Source organism: Ctenocephalides felis, unplaced genomic scaffold (assembly GCF_003426905.1).
Source record: "Ctenocephalides felis isolate EL2017-DRISC unplaced genomic scaffold, ASM342690v1 CF-g0.4_SCAFFOLD_01886, whole genome shotgun sequence".
Taxonomy (NCBI): domain Eukaryota; kingdom Metazoa; phylum Arthropoda; class Insecta; order Siphonaptera; family Pulicidae; genus Ctenocephalides; species Ctenocephalides felis.
The window spans coordinates 113,820,310-113,845,726 of NW_020538040.1; the positions used below are offsets into that span (position 1 = coordinate 113,820,310).

The 25,417-nt window shown below is 30.2% G+C and overlaps 1 protein-coding gene across 2 annotated transcripts in view; it reads right to left on the reverse strand.

The window, feature by feature from the left end:
* Nucleotides 1-25,417, reverse strand: part of LOC113377101 (G1/S-specific cyclin-E) — a 79,959-nt gene that overhangs the window by 15,305 nt on the left and 39,237 nt on the right. For both annotated transcript variants that reach the window (XM_026617296.1, XM_026617297.1), the window contains exons 4-5: nt 20,701-20,909; nt 20,160-20,607 (exon numbers count right to left, since the gene is read on the reverse strand). In XM_026617296.1, the coding sequence (XP_026473081.1) occupies nt 20,160-20,607; nt 20,701-20,909 (657 nt within the window). The remainder of the gene's footprint in view (nt 1-20,159; nt 20,608-20,700; nt 20,910-25,417) is intronic.

Genomic DNA, 25,417 nt, shown 5'->3' on the forward strand with positions numbered 1-25,417 from the left:
CCAAATTGATTGATAACCTTTTAACTGTTTTTGCATCTCCGAAACCGCTGAACCTGCCTTTGCCAATTTATCAACAGAAATCGAATATTCTCTTCGTAATTAATTGTAGAATTAAAAAAAAAAAACTTGTATAGAGATAAAAATTATAGTATCTAATCTAATAATCTAAACTAACATAAATTTTATGGAACTACAATAAGTGATCAATTATAAAAATTTATTAAATTTTGGAATAATGGTCCGATCTTTTAGGTTATGCCATGTGTACGTTCTATGTGCGGATTTGTGCACTCAAGTTATGATGATTATAGATTTTTTAATCAAATTAATCAAGTGTAGATTGCAAAATTTTGTCTAATTAGTTATTGATTAAGTTGGTGGTTTCTAATCATTTTCATTCAGAAAGACTTAAACAGTCGAAAAATTATAAAATTAGCTAATCGAATAATTTGGCAAAAAAGAATCTACTAATATGTGTTTTACTAATATCTGAAGAACGAACTCTTTTTGCCGTTTGTTTTAACTTGTGCAATTTTGTCTATTTCAATTAGTGTAATTATTTGATTAAAATATATCTCATACTTTCGTTTAACAATAATTATTTTTTAACTTTTTAACGTTTTTGGTAAAGGCAGAACAAATCGTTTCTAAGATACGGGGTAAAAAGTGGCAAAATGGTAATTCAGTCTTTGAGAAAACAAAGCGTCTGATTCGAATGATTCAAAAAACATTTTATTTGTATAAACAAAATGAAAAACTGATTAAATTTTTAGAAAGGCAGGTCAAGCGGTTTTGGAGATCCATTAAGAAAAGGAAAAGAAAGGCCATTTGGCGGACAAAAATGATCATTAGACATACGCGCATCAAATTATCAGATATTTTATAAAGATTTAAGTAATAATTACAAATTTTGTTTACTTGTTTATGCGTTCCGTACCAATGTATAACCGTTAGACCGCAACGCGGCGCTTACGCGTTTCGATATTTCGTCTCAAGGAGGTAACGAAGCGTGATTGCTTTGAAAAAAGTTCAAAATTTCAAAATAAAAATAAATATTTCAATTTCGAAAATGAAAATGATAAAAATAAATGAGTGGATTATCTAACAGGATATTAAAAGCGATAAAATTTTTTTTGAAAGTTATGGAAAATTTTTTAAGAAAAAGTTAATGACTAAATTGAATTAATTACCTGTATGTTTGAATATACGTTATCAAACGTATACGTTGCTTTTAATATCCTGTTAGATAATCCACTCATTTATTTTTATCATTTTCATTTTGATCATATTATCATATTTCTGTACATTATTATTTTTTCAATTGATTTATTATTTAAGAAAAATCCATTTTCTTTTCTTAAACATATTGTTTGCTTAAATCTCATCAAGATCATGTTTCTTGACAGATGTCCTGAAGTACGTACCTAGTTCCGAAACGTCGACAGTAAATAAATAAATAAAGAAATTGTTTATTAAAAAACTTTTCTTGTTTTTTATTACTTTTGGATTCTTGTTCGAAACTCTACAAAATATACACAAATTCAAGACTACTATTTATATATATATATATATATATATATATATATATATATATATTAATCTATATATGAGTCTTTCGTTGACCGCCGTAACGTACAGACGTGCCATTTTAACTTGCCGCAATGACGTCGCAATCGACACCATTAGTGCCAGAATCGGAAGTGAAAAGCTCCTATAATTGCTGTGAAACAAAGGCCCCAAATGTAGGCATTTGTAAAAACTGCGGAAAAATGTACCATATTTGTTGTGCTAATAGAAAAATTTCAAATTTCTATATCGCAATCTGATACAGTGTTGTGTTAACAGTGAAGTGTACAGTGACCATATGGAAACAATTTCTAGGCTTGAAAAAACAATTGCCGACAAAAACACCATAATAGAAGACAAAATTACCATAATAAAGGATAAGGAATACATAATTCAGCAGCTTGAGGATAAAATCAAGCTGCTGCAATGGGTAAATCCGAATCAAAAGAAGGAGCAGGTTTCTTCAGCTGCACCCAGTATTGATATCGATACTGAGAAAGCAGTCAATAAGAAATCAAAAAAAAAGAATGGAAAGAAATCGAATGTTAACAAGGAAAAAGATCCCAGCAAAATCTCAAGTGAACAAGTTAGTGCTGCAGTAGCAACGGCGCTGAAGAAACTGGAAGAGCGGAAAATTGAAACGTTCCGTGATGCCGTGGCGTCTACCGCTTTGCCTTCCAACGCTGTTACTAACAATAAGAGCGTAACAGAAGAACAAAATTGGACTTTGGTCCAAAGAAAAAAAGCGCCAAGGCGAAAGGCCACATCTATCGAAGGCACAAATGCAAATGCCGTGATAAAAGGTGTGGTGAAGCAAGCGCATCTACATGTGTTTCGACTGGCGCCAGAAACAACAGAAGAGCAACTGGAAAATTACCTGCGGGACAAAAATTTCGAAAACGTGACGTGCAAAAAAATTACATCCAAACATCCAAACGTATATTCATCATTCAAGGTATCAGTTTTGGAATCAGAATTAGAAAAAATTAAATCGCCGGAAATATGGCCTCAAGGAGTATTCGTGGATCGTTTTTTATTCAGGCTCCAAAAGCAACCAAGCAACGACAAGTAAATATATTAAATATACTCTGTCTGAACATTCAATGCTTATCAAATAAATCAGCTGCTTTGTCAAATGTAGTCAACGTAAATAATATTGACCTACTTTGTCTGACAGAACACTGGTTAAATGACAAACAAATCAATTTATTTAATATTCGTGACTTTCGGCTGATCAGCAGTTTTTGCCGTAGTGAACACATACATGGCGGAGTTGCAATATTTTGCCGAAATCACCTTGACTGCGTCGAATTAAATGACATTGCAGTGCAATCTGCTGAGCTTGCATGCGAAGTAGCGGCGTGTTATTTAATACAAATAAAAACAATTATTATTTTTATTTACAGGTCGCCAAATTCGACTTTAAATATGTTTTTATTAAAACTTGAAGAAATACTAACGCACATATTTAACACATTCGAATCAAAAACCAAAGTCATCATATGCGGTGACTTTAATGTGGATTTCTTAGTAGATTCGAATGATAAAAATGCGCTAATTAACTCTGCTTCCACTTTTGGGCTGGAACATAGGTTAATGAAACCAACACACATCAACGTGAACTCTAAAACTTGCATCGATAATGCATTCACAAACTTACAATCGGACCAATTCATAATTGATACTTTATCATGTTCGATCTCCGACCATGAAGCACTGATTATGAATCTCAAAACTTCTTCTACCAACGCGAACTTTCGCATAATAAGAAAAATAAATGAAAAAAACATGGAATACTTAAAAAAACAAGACATCACTTGACGCTTTTGGACTAAACGCTAAAATGATCAAACCAGTAGCCGAGTATATAGCTTCACCGCTCTGTGCAATCGTGAACAGTGTATTCGCTACAGGACAGTTTCCAGACAAAATGAAACTGGCGAGAATCAATCCAATGTATAAATCCGGAGACCGCCAAGATGCATCCAATTATCGGCCAATCGCCATACTGCCTGTATTTTCTAAACTGATTGAAATGTTGTTGGCCTCAAGAATACTAAATTTCTTTGAAGCCAATAACTATTCAAACAACAGTCAATTTGGGTTTAGAAAGGGGTTGAATACGATCGACGCCATAGTAAATTTTCTAAATTTCATACAAGATTCTTTAGAGAATCATGAACATTGCGGTGCGCTGTTCTGTGACCTTAGTAAGGCATTCGATTGCGTACCACACAAAATACTTCTGAAAAAACTTGAATATTATGGACTGAGAGGTGTTCCGTTAACGCTGATGCAATCCTACTTCACGAATCGTCAACAATTCGTCGACTGGCAATATAAGCTCAGTAATGCAGAAGTAGTACCAGATATTGGAATTGTCCAAGGCAGTATTTTAGGTCCGCTACTATTCTTAATATTTGTGAATGACCTGCCCTCCAACTTGAATTGCCATTCGACTCAGTTTGCAGACGATACGGCACTGGCAGTTGCAAGCAAAGACATAAAAGTTATGAATGAAAAGAGGCAAAATGCTTATAAACAAGCTGAAGAGTGGTTCCTCGCCAATAAAATTGTTCTGAATAAAAATAAAACTGTTTCTATTAATTTTACAGCTAGTAGAAGACATGTTGAACTCCAAGGCGGTGAAGTCAAATACTTGGGACTAACAATGGATAGTTTGCTGACCTGGGCCAAACATATAGAGTTGCTATGCGCAAGGCTCTCGAAAGCCGTTTATGCCATTAGAAGAATTAGATCCATAATAAACCAGGAATGTGCCAGGGAAACCTACTTTGCTATGTTCCATTCTGTACTTTCATACGGAATATTAGCTTGGGGACATAGTGCACACACTTCTAAAGTTATGGATCTACAAAAGAAGGCGGTTAGAGCAATAGAAGGAGTCTCACCTCGGGAGTCTTGCAGGCCGCTATTCATAAAACACAAAATTTTGACTGTCACAAACATTTATATTTGGCAACAAGCTATTGCGGTGCATGCGGATAAAACTAATCATTTATTGAGAAGTGATGTCCACGACCACAATACGCGGAATAAAAATGCAGTGATATGTCCAAAAATCAAACTCAAATCATCGCTAAGAACTACATTGGGTGCCCAGATCTATAATAAGCTACCTGATGGATGGAGATGCAAAACAAGATTCACCTTTAAAAATATTGTTAAAAATTATTTACTAAATAATCCCTATTATTTTATAAATGAATTTTTAGAATAATTATGTATTGTAAATGACTTAAATTGTAACTATTGAATTTTAATAAAGTTCTATTCTATTCTATTCTATTCTATACTATACACATATATGAACAACAAAGGTAACTTACATAAATATGGTCTTACATCAGTAACTAGCGCATGGCACATAATTTTGCACTATCATATATACACTAGCTTGTTTTTTGTTTTTGTTGAACAGAGCAAAGCAAAATATTTGTGAAATCTAATATATTTTGCACGGAGAAAGTAATTTATGCGTACGTTTCCGAGGCAATAATGCCACATGTGTTTAAAAATTATTTACCGTTTGAATATGACCGTTTGAAGGATAGTTGGCGAGTTTATTTTACAATCAGCGTTTCGAAGTGTGGGTGAAGAGGCTAAGATTCAAAGTTCGGGACCGCACCGCGTAAGGGTAGGTTTACAGGTTCGGAATTAAGCTAGTTAAGAGGAAATAAATTTGGAAACATTATTGAGTATCGTTTGATAATTTTCACAGAGTAAGGAGGCATCACACCTTTTATTAATGCTGATTAAACAAGATTCAGCAAACCTTCTCTAAAAAATGTTCCGTTCGTGATAAAGTATACTAAATTTTGTATAAGTTCTGTTATCATGGTTTGATTTTGTCGCGGATTTTTTGAGTTATTATCATGTTGTTTTAGTCGTTTTATTAAATTCTGTCCAGTTTCACCTATGTAAATGGAATCACAATCATTGCATTTTAATTTGTTTAATTTACCTGCCCAACCAAGTAGGTTTTTGGTACCAATTTGTGATGATACGGTTATCTAAGGATTTTATAATTTTGATGTCAAGAAAGTTGTTAGAATTGTTCTGTTCTTTTTCGAAAGTGAAGGAGAAATGTTCATTGAAAGAGTTGAAATAGTGGAATAAAAGTTCAAAGTTTTTAACCGGCACACAAGTATAAATGTCATCCACGTATCTGTAATAAATTTGAAGATTAATTTGCAAGAATTAAACACTCTGGTCTCTAAATATTGTAAAGATAATTCAGCGGGTGCTGGAGATATAGAAGAACCCATAGGTGTTCCAAAAATTTGGAAATAGAAATGGTCGTTGAATTCAAAATAGGTGTTAGAAATTATAAATTTTATTGACTCAAGAATCTCTCCCTCACTTTCAAAAAAGAACAGAATAATTCTATCAGCTTTCTTGACGTCAAAATTATAAAATCCTTAGATAACCGTATCATTACAAATGGTACCAAAAACCTACTTGGTCGGGTAGGTATTTAAACTTTCATTCTTATCACCCCTCTAGCATGAAAGTAGGAACTATAATTAATTTAGTTGACCACGCCATACTTCTCTCTGACAAACAATTTTGGTCTGCTAATTTATTGTTAATCCACACAACACTTATCAATAACTCTTATCCTTCTAATCTCATAAACTCTGTCACGAACAATAAACTCAAATTTCTCAATAATAACATTAATACCTCTTCTTCATCAACCTAAATCTCCAAAGACAATAACAAGACATAAGACAATTATTGGCAATGTTTGTCTCCTGTTTATTAAAGAACTCTTTCCCATTTGGAAAAAACTGTTTCACAAGGTCGACTTAAGATTAATTTGTAACATAGACTTAACCCTTAGCTCTCTTTTTTCCAACCTCAAATCACCCACTAGTTTAGAACGCACATCAAATATTGAATATAAATTAAAATGAAATGATTGTGATTCCATTTACATATGTGAAACTAGACAGAATTTAATAAAACGACTAAAACAACATGATAATAACTCAAAAAATCCGCGACAAAATCAAGCCATGATAACAGAACATATAAAAACATTCTTTTAACTTTCACAACGCTAGTATACTTTATCACAAACGGAACATTATTCAGAGAAGGTTTGCTGAATCTTGTTTAATCAGCATTAATAAATCTTAATAAAAGGTGTGATGCCTCCTTACTCTTTGAAAATTATCAGGTGATACTCAATAATATTTCCAAATTTGTTTCCTCTTAACTAGCTTAATTTCGAACCTGTAAACCTACCCTTACGCGGTACGATCCCGAACTTTGAACCTTAGCCTCTTCACCCACACTTCGAAACGCTGATTGTAAAAAAACTCGCCAACTATCCTTCAAACGGTCTCTTCGAATAATTTTTAAACACATGTGGCATTATTGCCTCGGAAACGTACGCATAAACTACTTTCACCGTGCAAATATATTATATTTCACAAATATTTTGCTATGCTCAACATGCTATTGTTCAACAAAAACAAAAAACAAGTTAGTGTATATATGATAGTGCAAAATTATGTACCATGCGCTAGTTACTGATGTAAGACCATACTTATGTAAGTTACGTTTGTTGTATATATATATATATATATATATATATATATATATATATATATATATGAGTGAGGGCAATACATCAAACAAAGAAAAGGCAAAGATTTATAAAATAATCTTTAATTCCAAACGTTTCGACATTCAATTTAATATCATCATCAGTGGATACTGAACATAGCATTTTATATCTAAAAATGTGTACACATCACAGAATTTTGCACTAACATTGATACAACCAACCAGTCGATAATCATGATTTTTTTCATAAGAAAAATGCGAGTTTTGTTTTGCAAAACTGTAGAAAAAACAATTTTTTTTTTTAAGTATTATTGCACAGACCAGAGGCTATATTATCTCTACACAACCCGAGGCAGAAGTGGACTTATTTTTAGAAACAACTATTGTAAACAGAATCAGTAACCCTATCAGCGGGAGTTTTTGATTGAAGAGAAGAAAAAAGGCAACTGAAAGTGTTGTCAAAACTGAAAACCAAAAGAAAATCTTCAGCGGCAAATAACTTTTTTAAAAAATAAGAAAAATTGCTTAAAAAGGCTAAACAAATAACACCTTTATATTTATCTAAAAAGGAAGAATTAAATTTTGAAAAAGGATTGTTAAGATAGGAAGAACTGTTTAAATTGTTTTGTAAAAATTCTAATCTATTTTTAATGACGTTATTAACTAAATATGAAGGATAAGGATTATTATTCAAAACAGAACGAACTAAAGATAGGTTTTTTTCCCAAAAAATCTTATCACTTAACAAAATGGCCCTATATATTAAGTAAATGACAAGTGAAATTTTTATAGAACGAGAGTGATAGGAAAAATAATTTAAATATCGACCAGACCAAGTTGGTTTTTGGAACCAGTCAGTGAGGATGACATTATTGTTTCTTGTAAGTTTTAAGTCTAAGAAACTAATAGAATTACTAACTTCAAGTTCACAGGTGAACTGCAAATGCTTATTAAAAGAATTAAAAGAATTTAAAGAGTGGGATACATAATCATTATCTAAGCACAAGAGGATGTCATCAACATATCTATAATAAAAATAGGGTTGAATGGGAAGATTTGTCAGAATAAAATTTTCTAAAATTTGTAATGTTAAATCAGCCACAGGAAGACTAATACTAGACCCCATGGGCAAACCCAGAATTTGTGAAAAAAATTTATTGTCAAAACAAAAGTAAGTATTTTCAAAAATGAAATTTACAATAGTTTTAAACCAAATCAAGTCAATAGATGTGTGAGGTTGGATGTCGTTCCAACAGTCATTGACTGCCTGTAAAGCAAGATCCCAAGGAATATTGGTAAACAAGGAAATGACGTCAAAACTGGCTAAAGAAAAGTTGGAAGGAATTTCGGAATTGTTTAAAATTTTAGCTAAATTGAAAGAATTGGAAACGTTAAATTTGGAAGAAATGGTAACTTTTGAAAGGATAGAAGTAATAAATTTTGAGAGTTTGCTTAAAGGAGAGTTTATGTCAGAAACGATAGGTCTGAATGGTAAATTTGGTTTGTGAACCTTAGGAAGACAGTAAGTCTTCTAGGATGGAAGACTAGGATGAAAAACTTTCAGAGAAAAGCCTAAAGATTTAGAGATTTGTTTTTTAGAAATTAAAGTACTAATAAGTTTGTGTATTTTTCTATTCAAGTGGTCAGTGGGATCATTAACAAGAGATTTATACAAATTACCGTCATCTAATAAATCATAAGTTTTTGAAAAATAATCAGACCTGTCAACAACAACTGTAAGATTTCCCTTATCAGCTTTAGTAACTAAAATATCAGGATTATCATTCAAAAACTTTTTACATAATTTGAGATCTCTTACAACTTCCAAATATAAAAGGAAAGAACAAACGTTAGAATTATTTTTTTAAAAAAAAGATAAAAGATTATTACATGCGATAGACCTAAAATTTGTTTCTTTTTCAAAGTCTTTTAATTTACTAATGCCAATCTCCAAATTACTAAGGACTTTTGAAAAATTGAATTTAGATTTTGAAGGAGGAAGGGAAAATTTCGGACCAAGAGCAAAAATGTACTATTAGATGGAATAGGAGTATTAGAAAAGTTTTTGAGCCATTTATCAACTGAATCTGCTTTAATTAATGGAACAAAAAATTTATTGTGATTCTCTAAAAGTTTATTGAATTTATTGATGTGTGACTGTTTGATTTTTGAGAAAATTTTATCATATTTTAGATTTTCACATTCAAGAAAGTTGTTTAATATAAAAGGTTCTAAAATAGAAGTTAAAACTTGTTTTATGGAATCAATTTTATTTTTGAGAGATGAAATATAAAAAAAGCTATTTTTTATTTCAAGTGTCATGGCCTCAAAACTAATACTACAAAACTTTTTGGTCAAGGGAGGGGAAGATAAATGATTGAATTTACAGAACATAGATTTTGTATCAAAAAACTTGTGTAACAATTTAAATTTACGACAACGCAAAAGAAAATTTTGTTTGTTAATAGCTTAAATTAATTTTAAATTCAAAGAAGAAAAAGTAGAAAGTTTTAGAAACCACTGACTGGTTCCACAAACCAACTTGGTCTGGTCGATATTTAAATTATATTTCCTATCACTCTCGTTCTATAAAAATTTCAGTTGTCATTTCCTTAATAGATAGGGCCATTTTGTTAAGTGATCAGATTTTTTGGGAAAAATCCTATCTTTAGTTCGTTCTGTTTTGAATAACTTCTTCTCGTTCTTCCTATCTTAACAATTCTTTTTCAAAATTTAATTCTTCCTCTTTAGATAAATATAAAGGTGTTATTTGTTTATCCTTTTTAAGCAATTTTTCTTATTTTTTAAGAAAGTTATTTGCGGCTGAAGATTTTCTTTTGGTTTTCAGTTTTGACAACACTTTCAGTTGCCTTTTTTCTTCTCTTAAATCAAAAACTCCCTCTGATAGGGTTACTGATTCTGTTTACAGGTTGAACTGCAATGATTGCAATAGTTGTTACATTGGTGAAAGCTCCCAATATATATACAAAAGGGTTAATCAACATATTTATAATTCTAGAAACCCAAATCAATTCAAAACGATGCTTTCTGAACATATGATAAACTTGAACCGCTCTTTTAACATGTCAAATCCTTCCATCCTTTATATTGAAAAAAAATTGTGACCTTAGACAGATAGTTGAGTCTTTACTTATATCCCTTAATACTTCTTGTGTAAACAAACGTAATTCCACTCATCTCTTACATGACAGTTACAAAGTCATCATTAATTTCATGAAAAGTAATTCAATACAGTTTTAGAATTTTTCGTTCGTTATATTTCCCTGTTTTCTTTTCCCCTTTCGTTTCTCACATCTCTCTCCCACTCCTTCATTACATGTGCGGGTACTACACTACGTTGTAACCTTGATCAGTGACCACAATGTCATGCTATCAATAACATCAAATATAGGAGGGCAATATGTGCTCCTTCTATTTCTCGTTAGTTCATAGAATAGTATCTTATTATTTTACACAAATTTAGTGTTCAATCAATTTTTACATTTTAATTAATTTTTTCTGTTGTTTTTCCTGATTTGGTATGTATAATTTCCTCCTTTTATATATTATATTTATCATCAACTGTGTATTTATGTTATATGTTTTTTTTAGATTACTGAATGATGACACACATCAAGAGTCAAAACGTTTAATGGAATAAATAATTTTATTATTTAATTTTTTTTTTTTTTAATTCGACGGTTGGGCTGCAAAAATATTTGTATCAGCGTCGACAAAACTATCATCATATATATATATATATATATATATATATATATATATATATATATATATATATATATATATATATATATATATATATATATCTCAATAAACGGTTACAACAACATAAAAACAATTCAAAAAACCCCAAACAATTCAAAACTGTACTTGCAGACCATATATACACTTTAAAACACAATATGGACTTTTCTAATCCGACTATACTACAATTCGAACAAAATTTATTTAAACGAAGAATTATAGAGGGATCTTTTTTAACTATTTATAACAATAAGACAATAAATAAACGGAATGAACTCAACACGCTGTGCGACACAAATCTCTTCTATTTAGATAACATTTCCAAATTTCTTACAAAACAATAAAAGCGTTCGTGCAAAGGATTCGCAATTCGTTCCACACATGTTAGAATCTTGGTAAAAATATTTTTTAAAAAATGTCTTTCTCCATTACATCTTCAACCAGTCTACGAATAACACACTATCCATTTGTGATTTTTTCAAATCAGTATTTTGTGAAAATATTGTGTAATTTCAAGTTAATGTTTATAATACATAGTGTAGTGCATTACCATATCCTAATACCATGGATTATTAAAATTTTCCAATTTAACACTAAGATCTACTAATTGTAAGTACTAATTACTATTTAATTTTTTCTTTTCACTCCAATTCAATTGTTTTAGTTTTTAATTTTATTTTTAGTTTCCACTGAATGAAGGCTAGGATTATAGCCGAAACGTATGGATTTAAAATAAATTTTTGAAAGAAATTCATGTTTTTTATTGATGTTATGCCCGATTATTAGACTTTGTTAATATATATATATATATATATATATATATGATTTAGTAGTTAATTTTGATGTTGAAATATGTGAGTGAGTTCTTGAGGGCGATACATCAAACAAAGAAAAGCCAAAGATTTATAAAATAATCTTTATTTCCAAACGTTTCGACATTCAATTTAATGTCATCATCAGTGGATCTAAAAACAGTATGAAAATTAGTATATCTAGGTAATTATAATATATGTGGATTGGTAAAGGAACTATACAATAAGAGAAAAATTAACAAACAGCAACACTTAACGACAAACCAAATATAAAAGATAGGAAAGGTAGTAGAGATTAGAATTAAATAAATAATTAAAAAATATAGGCAACAATATATATATATATATATATATATATATATATATAAACATACAATATATGTAAACTCGTATATATGTAAAGCAAACAAAATATTTATGAAGATGGATAATACATATAAAATACAAGTGGACTTACATTATGTTGGTTGGTTACATATAGAGAGGTGTACACAGTACTAGAGATTGGCACTAACATTTATACAACTAACTTGTCAACACTATGCATTTTTTATAATTTTTTGTATGATGTAAACAGAAAAATGATAGTTTTATTGAACAAAAATGTAAGTAGAAATTATGTAATTTCTGCCACGACTTCTGTACTTTGCAAGTACCGAGGCATGTATAAAAGCCAACACATGTTTTGAGAGATTTTTAAGGGTCATTCCAGGATTGTTATGGACGGGTAGGTAGAAAATGGTCGGAGTTGAAACTAGTAATGTTAGGCTAGGTTTGTATGGTTAGAAATAGGAGAAAAAAATTGGAAATGTTATTTAGTATTACTAGGTAGTTATACTAATAACTCAAATAACTAAAATAAAAAAAAAAAACCTACTTGGTCGGGTAGGTATTTAAATTATCACTCTTACCACCCTTCTAGCATGAAGATAGGCACTATTATTAATTTAGTCGACCATGCCATCCTACTCTCAGACAAACAATTTTGGCCCTCTAACTTATCCTTCATCCGCACAACTTTAATTAACAACTCATATCCACCGCACCTCATCAACTCCGTTACATCCAACAGACTTAAAATCCTCAACAGTATGCATTCTTCTTTTTCCCCAGAAAAAAATTCTAAAGACAACAACTATATAGGCAACGTTTGTTTACCTTACGTAAAAGAACTTTTTCCAGTGTGGAAAAAACTTTTTCATAAGGTAGACATCAGACTAACCTGCAACATAGATCTAACTCTTAAATCCCTCTACACAAACCTGAAATCTCCCACTAGTATAGAACGTACTTCCAACATTGTCTACAAAATAAATTGCAACTAGCTGTAAGTGGAATTCTGTCTTAAGGCAATTAAGGCATCGTGCCTTAAGGCAAATTGCTGGAACTTCCCGTACCAAAAATTATTATTTTTTTAAAAATGATTATTTTTGAAAAAAAATTACTTTGAAAAAATAAGATTTTTGAGAAACTATAGATTGGACAAAAAATTAATTTTTTTTGAAAAAAAATTTTTTTTAAAAAAAAAAAATTTAATTTTTTTTTTTTTTGAAAAAAATTTTTTTTTTCTTTATTTTGACATATTGTGGAAGATCTGAACTTTCTTTTCAAAGCAATCGTACTGCTTTAACTGCATAGGGACAAAATATAAAGCGCGTAAGCCCCGCGTCGCCGTCTAACGCATAAGCATTGGTACGGAACCCATAGGAATGTTAACAAAATGTGTACTTATTGATAAAATCTCTATAAAATATCTGATAATTTGATGTGCATATGTCTAATGATCATTTTTGACCGCCAAATGGCTCATTTTTTTACTTCTTCCTCCATATCTCCGAAACCGCTAGACCTACCTTCATGAAAATGTTATCGATTCTTAATCTTGTCAATACAAGTGAAATGTTTTTTGAATTATTCAAATCGGACGCTCCGTTCTCTTAAAAACTGAGTTACCGTTTTCGGCACTTTTTGCCCCGTATCTTTGGAACGGCTAGACCTGCCTTCGCCAAAAACTAATCAGCACGTCTCCTTATCAATACGAATCGAATGTTTTTTGAATTATTCAAATCGGTTGATCCGTGTTCCCGAAATCGTCGACGAAAATTTGTATCCGCACATACATACACACACATACATACATACATACATACATACATACATACATACATACATACATACACACACACACACACACACACACACATACATCCATTTTTTCTAAGGTATGCCAAAATATTCAGAAACCTTTGAAACGTCGAGAAATGCAAAAATTTTCATTTTCGATTTTTTTGCGATTACTATAACTTGCCCTACGGGAAGTTAATGATTGCCCTTCTACTTACATAGGTGAAACCGGACAAAATTTAATAAAAAGACTCAAACAACACGACAATAATTCGAAAAACCCCAACCAAAACCAAACTATGATAACAGAACACATAAAAAATTTCAAACACTCCTTTAACTTTTATAATGCCAGTATTCTCTACCATGAACGGAACACCATTCAGAGACGTTTTGCAGAATCTTGTTTCATATCAATTTGTGACCACGCGGTGAACAAAAGATCGGATTCCTCCTTACTCTGCGATAACTACCAAGTAATACTAAATAATGTTTCCAAATTTATCTCCTCTGAACAAAACTAATTCTGACCTTACTAACCTTGCCAACACCTCCTAGTTTAACTTCAGCCTTGATACCCGAGCTTTACCTACCCATGCATAGCAAATTTTGAATAAACCCTAAAAATTTTTTATTTTAGTTATTTGAGTTATTAGTATAACTACCTAGTAATACTAAATAACATTTCCAATTTTTTTCTCCTATTTCTAACCATACAAACCTAGCCTAACATTACTAGTTTCAACTCCGACCATTTTCTACCTACCCGCCCATAACAATCATGGAATGACCCTTAAAAATCTCTCAAAACATGTGTTGGCTTTTATACATGCCTCGGTACTTGCAAAGTACAGAAGTCGTGGCAGAAATTACATAATTTCTATGTACATTTTTGTTCAATAAAACTATCATTTTTCTGTTTACATCATACAAAAAATTATAAAAAATGCATAGTGTTGACAAGTTAGTTGTATAAATGTTAGTGCCAATCTCTAGTGCTGTGTACACCTCTCTATATGTAACCAACCAACATAATGTAAGTCCACTTGTATTTTATATGTATTATCCATCTTCATAAATATTTTGTTTGCTTTACATATACACGAGTTTACATATATTGTATGTTTATATATATATATATATATATATATATATATATATATTTGCCTATATTTTTTAATTATTTATTTAATTCTAATCTCTACTACCTTTCCTATCTTTTATATTTGGTTTGTCGTTAAGTGTTGCTGTTTGTTAATTTTTCTCTTATTGTATAGTTCCTTTACCAATCCACATATATTATAATTACCTAGATATACTAATTTTCATACTGTTTTTAGATCCACTGATGATGACATTAAATTGAATGTCGAAACGTTTGGAAATAAAGATTATTTTATAAATCTTTGGCTTTTCTTTGTTTGATGTATCGCCCTCAAGAACTCACTCATATATATATATATATATATATATATATATATATATATATATATATATATATATATATATATATATATATCAAATGTATTCTGAGTGGATAATAGATATTAATTTGGAAATATGAACAAACAACACTCTTCTTGCACTAATTTATTAAATAATAATTTTCACAAACGTTTCGAGACTAGGTTTGTCTCATCATCAGTGTGTTCACACATCAACACACTGATGATGAGACAAACCTAGTCTCGAAACGTTTGTGAAAATTATTATTTAATAAATTAGTGCAAGAAGAGTGTTGTTTGTTCATATTTCCAAATTAATATATATATATATATATATATATATATATATATATATATATATACACAGTAGAATCCGCTTAGTATGACATCGAAGGGACGCCGAAATCTCGTCATACTAACCGATCGTCATTAAAAGCGTACTGAAGAAAAACTTTTTAATATGCAAATATGTTACATGTTTCAGTAATTTAAAAGAAAAGCCTATACAAACGTTTTAATTAAAATTTAATATAAAATAAAATTGACATAGGGTAGGGCGGGGCACAACGGTCCAATTTGACTTACGGTAATTTTACTGTCTAAACCCAATGAACAACACATAACATACATAAAAGTAGCATCTATCGAACTATGTTCAGAAAAACTTACATACATACGTACATAATTCCTAATTATATAGATATTATATTTTTTATTATTTTTTAAACATTTGATATCTGACCCATTTACCTCACATAGGGGGTAAAGTAGAACAACCAGGGGGCGAACAGATGCAATTTCTTTCATTAAATTTTAAAGGCATTTTACGCTGTACATTTGTTAAAAGGACAACACAGTACATTACATTGATCTGCTATTAGACAGAAATATTTATCAGAAGAGCCGGAATAACAATTTATTCAATTAATCTCTTGTAAAATTGCTTTTTTTTTAAACTTTACTATTTTATTGCTTACACGCTTACACCTTTGCCAAAGTAAAGGTTCAGCTGGTCCTTTTTATCGTAGTCATGTGCTGCTTATCTTCTGATAGCAAAGTCATAAGAATAAAGGTGATGGCTGGTTATGAATTTATACATTTTTCGCCCTCTACTATCAAATATAATTGTTAAAAAAAAATCTAATTTTATTTGTTTTTGAGATATCCGTGGTGGACCATTAATAATTGGTCTACCCTACCCATAAACATACAAATGTGATTTTTTAATGTAAGTAATCAGTAATTTTTGATTGATTTCTTTACATAATTTTATTGTAAAAACAGTTCCTGGTGCTATTGTGCACAAAAGACATAGCAATTGCTTTCGTAGACTTGGCCGCATCATGTAAAATCTTGTCGGTCATTATAATTGGACATATTTTTTTGCAAAAATGAGACATTATAAGCGACATGTCAATGTAAGCGAGGTCAATATATCCGACTAGACAGCTGTTTTTTTAAGGAATTTTATATGGAAACCAAATTCCCAGTGCGATTACGTCATATTAAGCGGTTGTCAATATATCCGGCGTCATACTAATCGGATTCTACTGTATATGTGTTTGTACATGTATGTGTATATATATATATATATATATATATATATATATATATATTAGGGGTGGTCAATTTAAAAGACGCATAGGCTCATCTGATTTTTAGGTAATAGGGATCAAAATAAGATACTTTGCCAAAGAAACCATATCTCTAAAATGAATTCTGATGTCTCATGCATTAACCCAAAGATAAAAAATTGAATTTTGAAAAATTCCGTTTTGGCCCATTTATAGTGCCTCAATCGCGTCCAAATGTATGATCGACCCAATCCATCCGTGCCCATCATCCCCTTGGGACCTCCCCATAGAGGTCTGCCATACAAAAGTTGCAAAAAATCATCATCAATCAATCATTTTTGGTATTTACTCAGCAAAAAAATCTTTTTATTTAAACCAATTTTTTTCAGATATTAATTCATACACACACAATAAACTTTTTCACAAAAAAAATTATTAATTTTTTTTTGTTTAAATTTTTCCAATGCATTTTTCTCTGCGTTTCTATGCTAGCTAGAGGCAGTTATGGCGCCGACAGAGAGCCGTGCGAAATTTTCTAGACTTGAAACAAAAAAAGACTTCAAGCAATAATGTATAAGTTTAACAAAGTTTTACTTAGATATGTTATGATTAAATAAAAATTATAATAAAAACAAATCGCTGATTTTTATCATGTAAAGTACCAAAAATAATGCAAGTTTTGTATAGTTTAAGGAAAGGTCCCAGGGGGTGTACCATGGGCATTGGTGATCGGCCTTCCAAAGTAGTGGGAGTCGGTCATACATTTGAATACTATTGGAGCACAGGATTTTTCAAAATTTGACCCAATCTTTGGGCCAATGCACGAAACATCAGAATTCATTTTATAAATATGGTTTCTTCGGCAAAGTATCTTTCGATCCCTAGCATGCAAAAATCATATGTGCCTAGTGACTTCTTTTACCCATACAAATGGACCGCCCTAATATATATATATATATATATATATATATATATATATATATATATATATATATATATATATATATATATAAGGTTGTCAAATATCTCCCTTCCGCCTTTTTGTCTTTTGAATTTCGCGGCTATGTACAAAGCGCTACAGAGCTCGTATCTGGCAATACTATACATAATTTGAAAGGTCTTGACATAACCTACAAAACGACGCTATGCATGATTAGCGTTCAACAGTTATAGACGTGTAAACATGGAGTTCACTAACGCCGAAATTCGCGCTATTTTAAAGTTTTCCTTCGTTAAAGGCAAATCCGCTAGAGAAACGTTCCGTGAGATTAATGGTGTTTTGGGGGATGGTACTCTATAACTTCGAACCGCGGAGGAATGGTTTCGACGATTCAGAGCCGGTGAAAACGACACCATAGATAAGCCAGCCGGCGGAAGACCTGTGACGACAAATACCGATCAAATCATGGAAAACATCGAGTTAGACCGGCATGTGGCATCTCGTGACATCGCCCAGGAGATGGGAGTTAGTCACCAATCCATTTTAAACCATCTGCAGAAGACTGGATACAAAAAAAAGCTTGATGTTTGGGTGCCGCATGATTTGACGCAAAAAAACCTCCTGGATCGAATCAACGCCTGCGATATGCTCATGAAACGGAACGAACTCGACCCATTCTTGAAGCGGATGGTGACTGACGACGAAAAATGGATCACATACGACAATATCAAGCGAAAACGGTCGTGGTCGAAGGTCGGTGAATCGTCCCAAACAGTGGCCAAGCCGGGATTGACGGCCAGGAAGGTTTTGCTGTGTGTTTGGTGGGATTGGAAGGGAATCATCCACTATGAGCTGCTCCCATATGGCCAGACGCTTAATTCTACCATCTACTGCGAACAACTGGACCGCTTGAAGCAGGCGATCGACCAGAAGCGTCCAGAATTGGCCAACAGGAAGGGTGTAGTGTTCCACCAGGACAACGCCAGACCACACACTTCGTTGATGGCTCGTCAGAAGCTACGGGAGCTCGGATGGGAGGTTTTATCGCATCCACCATATAGCCCGGACATAGCGCCAAGTGATTACCACCTGTTCCTGTCCATGGCGAATGCCCTTGGTGGCGTAAAGTTGAACTCAAAAGAGGCTTGTCAAAAGTGGCTGTCCGAGTTCTTCGCAAATAAGGAGGGGGGCTTCTACGAGGGAGGTATTATGAAGTTGCCGTCTAGATGGAAACAGATTATCGAACAAAACGGCGCATATTTGAACTAAATCCGATCACTGTAACACTTTTTATAAAGCATTGAATAAAGAGCAAAAAAGCGGAAGGGAGATATTTGACAACCTTATATATATGTATATATATATATATATATGTTAAAGAAGTTAGTTTTGATGTTGAGAAATATGAGTAAGTTCTTCAAGGGCAATACATGAAATAAAGGCAAAGGATTAGAAGTTAATCTCCGAGGCGAGAATATTCTCTAGATTCTCGCCTCGGAGATATACGCGTAACTACTTTTTCCGTGCAAAATATATTATATTTCACAAATACGTTGGTATGCTATTTCAACTAAAAAAAAAAACAAGTTAGTGTATATATGATAGTGCGAAATTATGTGCCTTGCGCTAGTTACTGATGTAAGACCATATTTATATCCATTGATGATGACATAAAATCCTATGTCGAAATGTTTGGAAAAAATTAAAGATTAACTTCTAAATCTTTCATAAAAAATTTCATAAAAAATGACAAGATCTCATCGCTTTTTAAATTTCCCGTAAAATTTGAACACATGCTAAAAACTGCTTTAAGAAAAAATGTGACATTTCTATCTTAAACTCCGAAAAGTAAATACAAAGTTTTGACAACTTGTTAAGTTATCATGGTTATTAGTGTGTTTTACCATTTGTGATGTTAAAAAATATATATTTTATCAATGTGCACATACTCATACCATGGATTAATAATGGTTTCATATGCTGTATTAGGATACAAAATTGTATGTGTTTTATTATTATTATTATTGTTTTTCTATGAAATTTCTTACATATTTATTTAGTTTTAATTTTTATAGTTAACTTGATTACCACTGAATGATGGCTAAGATGCTAGCCGAAACGTATGGATTTTAAATAAACTTTTAATAAAACTTTCATACTATTTTTATTGATGTAACGCCCAAATTTTAAACTTAAATTAAACATATACATCAATATCAAATTCAAGACTATTCAAATATATATATATATATATATATATATATATATATATATATATACACCATACATATAAAAAGAGCTAGATTATCAAAACCCAAGACTAAGAAGTGCAAACCTTTAAAATTATTATTTCTTGTCCCAAAATTTCCTCATCAGTACATGCAGTGTCTGTAACATAGGCAAACTCAGATATCTTTGGAGGATAAATCTCTTCAATTTTGGCAGCAATAAACAAACAAGTAATTCCTATTAATTGCAATTGACTTTTTAATACTTTTCTAGGTCCAGATAAATATCTGTCAATATAATCTACAGCTAAATAGTAAGTTTCCCTATGAAGTTTATAAACATCACAAACTTCAATAAGCCAATCAAAGAGAATGGCCCTCATTCTTGGTTGAATCCCTGGATGGGAGTCAAACATATCAGGATTTCTTTCATTTTTGCTTTGTTGGTCTTTCATGCACATTGCTTGCCAAACTTCCTCCGACTCTGCCCAGGTAAAAACAGGTAGTGGTGTTTCAACCGTGCATCGTTCGTTACCGCATGGAATCGGAAGAAATCTAGTAATTGTGCAAATTATTTTATAGGCATATTTCAAAATAAAATATAAACTCTTACGAGAATTGTTACTCAAACAATTATGCAATACTTACTTTTCCCATAAAACATTTCGTTTATGGTCGTTTAGCATCACATTTCCTTTAGTATTTCTGGCAAACAAGGAAAAGACATTTGGTGGACTTTCAAGAGAGGAAATCTCATATATTGATAGAGGACTTCGAGAATGTTCTGAAGATGATGTTTCAAGCGAATCATCAGCATATATATGAATTTGTTTGAAGGGCTGAACATTTTCAGTATCCTATAAAAAGCAAACATTTTAAACGCAGTAAAAACAAATTTCAGTATCAATTATATATATATATATATACGTTTAATTGATATTTTCTGGATTTTTTTTTAATAAATTGATAAGCGTTTCTTTTCCGAACAATTAATCCAATAAATAAAAAACAATAAGTTTTTTTGTACATGTTTAATTACGACGTTTCGGAACTAGGTACGTTCCATCGTCAGGTTCTTCTGTCAATAACACTATTTACATGAAGAATAACAATATTAACACTAAACCAACCGACAATTCGTGTATACCCATTACCCTGCGCGCGGTCAAAATGACCTGCAATTAAAAAGTTATCAACTTTAATATTTAAATCAGATAGTGATTGATTGATTGTTTAATGTTTATAACATTTAAAAAAAAATCATGAAGTTTCATCTAAATTTATTTTTATATAATTTCTAAAAAAAAATAAAAAAACAAAAAAAACAACTTGATTTTCTTGAGATTTTGAATATGCATCGTCAAATTAAAAAATCAAATAAAACACAAATTCGTGCCTAAAAATGGTTTCATTCGTCGCCTCTCTATAAACCTTTAAAGCATTCATCCAGCTAGGATCAAAATGTTGAAATATTTCTATAGTCGTCGCCTACAAATTTTTGACTCCATGTTACAGTTCTTGGTCTGCCATATTTTCACCGAACTATGTACTAATACAAAATCTAATAGTTTTCGGTACACTTTTGCTGCTTTCTCCTATTTCTATTGGGACAAGCATTTTCGTTTATTTTTATACACTGTGGGAGTTATGAAATTTGATTTATACACTTTTTGCAAAATTTGTGAAAGAATTTATCAAAACAAAGAACTATGCAATTGAAGAATTGAACAATCTCTCCTCTTATCATTTCCCAAATAGGGAAATCCATTTATTATATATTTACTATTGACTTCATACACCAATCAGAACTTTATTCTAAATTTGTCTGATTCATTTGGTATGTTTTGTATAAATTGCACCTACATTTCGATAGAAACAACTCCCCAAATTGCATTATTTTCCACTGATCAAATTATTAAATTAAATTAATAGAAAAAAGAACTAAAATCAAACAGTGAAGAAAATACCGTTGGTATATTCTAAGAATTGTCATATAGTTTGATAATCGTATTTCAACGTTTGCGAAGTTTCGAAGTATCAATACGTAATTCTGTCTCCAAACTAACAAGATGTGTTTTTGAAATAACCTCTTTTACAATAAAACATATTATTTATTTTAATTTTTACAATTTTCATAACTTGATGTTTTTTCAATTTTTTATTTCATACTTATTTTTTCGTTTACATTTTTGTGTTGTTCTTTGTGTTATATTTTTTTAAAAAATTTCTTTGTATGCACTGAAGATGGGTCAAATCTGGACCCGAAACGTATGTTCTCTTAATTAAAACATTTTGCATTAAAACTATCAATACGTAATTCTGTCTCCAAACTAACAAGATGTGTTTTTGAAATAACCTTTTTTACAATAAAACATTATTTATTTTAATTTTTACAATTTTCATAACTTGATGTTTTTTCAATTTTTTATTTCATACTTATTTTTTCGTTTACATTTTTGTGTTGTTCTTTGTGTTATATTTTTTTAAAAAATTTCTTTGTATGCACTGAAGATGGGTCAAATCTGGACCCGAAACGTATGTTCTCTTAATTAAAACATTTTGCATTAAAACTGTTTTTTTAATTATTGGATGGATGCCCAAGAAACAATTTTTATCATATTATTTCACCATCTGAAGAAAAACCTCTCGCTTATATATATATATATATATATATATATATATATATATATAAAGAAAATAAGACTAAAGACTAAAGAAAATAATAAAAGACTATATTATATATATATATATATATATATATATATATATATATATAAATGGATTATGCACTTTTTCTTAAAAAAGGAAGCATAAAAAAACGTGTAACAATAAAAGAACAACAAATAAATTCAGAAGCAAAAATTATTTTGCCTGCAATATTGATTTATATATCCATATATTATCGTTACACATTTTTAAAAAAAAATGTGCATAATCCATTCTTTTATATTATAAAAATGTTTATTATTCTGTAATCATCATCATTAATATTGTTATTCTACATGTAAATATTGTTCTTGATAGAAAAACCTGATGATTAACGTATCTAGTTCCGAAACGTTGTAATTAAACATCTACAAAAAAACTTATTTTTTATATATTGGATTAATTCGAAAAAGAAACCCTTTTCAATATATATATATATATATATATATATATATATATATATATATATATATATATATATATATCTTGAATGTTGATGTTCAAATATTTTAATTAAGGATGATACACAATAGTGCAGTAGTTCAATAATTATTATGAGTATTTATAGATTGAGATATTCTATTCAATATATTCTTATATATTATCTAATTTAAAAAAAAAACTTCAAGATATTATTTAATATATTTATGACTAACTTAGTCTACTTGCATTTGTATACATTGCGCTGTAGCATGAATAGTTCTCATATACCGATATACTATTATTATGTATATTTTTTATTAATCTATTTTTTATTTATTTAGTGGTATTAATAATTAATATCAATAAATAATAATTAATAATTAATTAATAAGTAATAATTAATTGATAAATTATTAATGATGATTAAATCATATAATATACTTGTGCAATATATAAATAATATATATTTAATTATATAAAAATATAGTTATTATTATACATATACATATAAATATATAATTATTCAAAATATAAATGTATATATATTGTGTTTTATTAAAAATGTTTTAATTTATCAAGACGCGCGGCGAGCAATGCTGTTGCTTGTCGTTGCGAATGAGAGACGACTTACGCGGGTGCTACATACGAGTATATGAGCGCGAGCGTGTACTTGCTCAGGTTTTTTCTAATTTTGAATGTGTTCTACCACGTGAAATAAAACAAAATTTTGCACACTAAAAGAAAATTGAATAGCCGTTCTAATGATGCTAATTAAAAATTTGTCCAAACAACCGCACTACCTGAAAATTCAAAACGAAAAATTATTTTCACTTTTTCCTGCACTAAAAAATAATTACTAAACAATATTTGTTATTAAAAATATAGTAGACATCGATATGAATATAATCCCGTTATTTGTTTTTTGATATCTTTCACCGTTGCGACAAAAAACGACTTTGAAAAAAGGGGCCACTTTCACACATTTTCAATGATATCTCGGCCAAATGATGAGCTACGGATTTGAAATTTGGTATATCGGATTTTCTCAAAAATACCTATAAAATGGCATCAAAATTATTTAAATACCAGGGTGGGGCCAATTCTGTATGGAAACATGCCCATACCCTTTAAACTAAAGATTTGTGTAATGTAAGTTTTGAGCAAGAACCGAATGCACTCGATGAAAAAACACGAAGAAAAAAAAGAAAAAGAAATTTTCAAATGTTTTTCCTGATGTGGTGTGCATCAATTTTTTTCTTGTCATTTTATCTTTTAATCCATAATATATTTTAAATTTATTTTTTTATAACTTTGTAAAAATTCTTTAGATACTGTTTAAAAAAAATTCAAAAAGGGTTGCTGAATGATTGATTACACACAATCCGTGTCGAAACGTATAAATAAATATTTTATTATTTATTTTTCTTTTATTTCGACGATTGGCTGAAAATCAACATTCAAGATATGACTCAACGTCGAACAAAAAAATCTAAATCTTCATATATATATATATATATATATATATATATATATATATATATTAACAAAGTCTAATAATCGGGCATAACATCAATAAAAAACATGAATTTCTTTCAAAAATTTATTTTAAATCCATACGTTTCGGCTATAATCCTAGCCTTCATTCAGTGGAAACTAAAAATAAAATTAAAAACTAAAACAATTGAATTGGAGTGAAAAGAAAAAATAAAATAGTAATTAGTACTTACAATTAGTTGATCTTAGTGTTAATTTGGAAAACTTTAGTAATCTATGGTATTACGTATGGATTTAAAATAAATTTTTGAAAGAAATTCATGTTTTTTATTGATGTTATGCCCGATTATTAGACTTTGTTAATACATATGTCAACATCAAATTCAGAATCATACATATATATATATATATATATATATATATATATATATATATATATATATATAACATATATCTAATTCTTCTGTAATAGTGTATAAAAAGATAATCCTCCTAAACGATTATTCGGATTTTGATAAATCCGTCTGAAGTTTGTTAAGGAAATTTTTTAGGATTGTATGATTTATAGAAATATAGTTAGATTGTAGAAATAAATGGAATAAATTGCAAAAAAAACGGTTATCATTGATTGACATTGAAAATATTTGAGGCATTGTTTGACATTAAAAACAAATGAAGACTGTCATTTGCAAAAAATTTCTATTCACTTATATGCAATGACAATAATAAAATATAATATCTT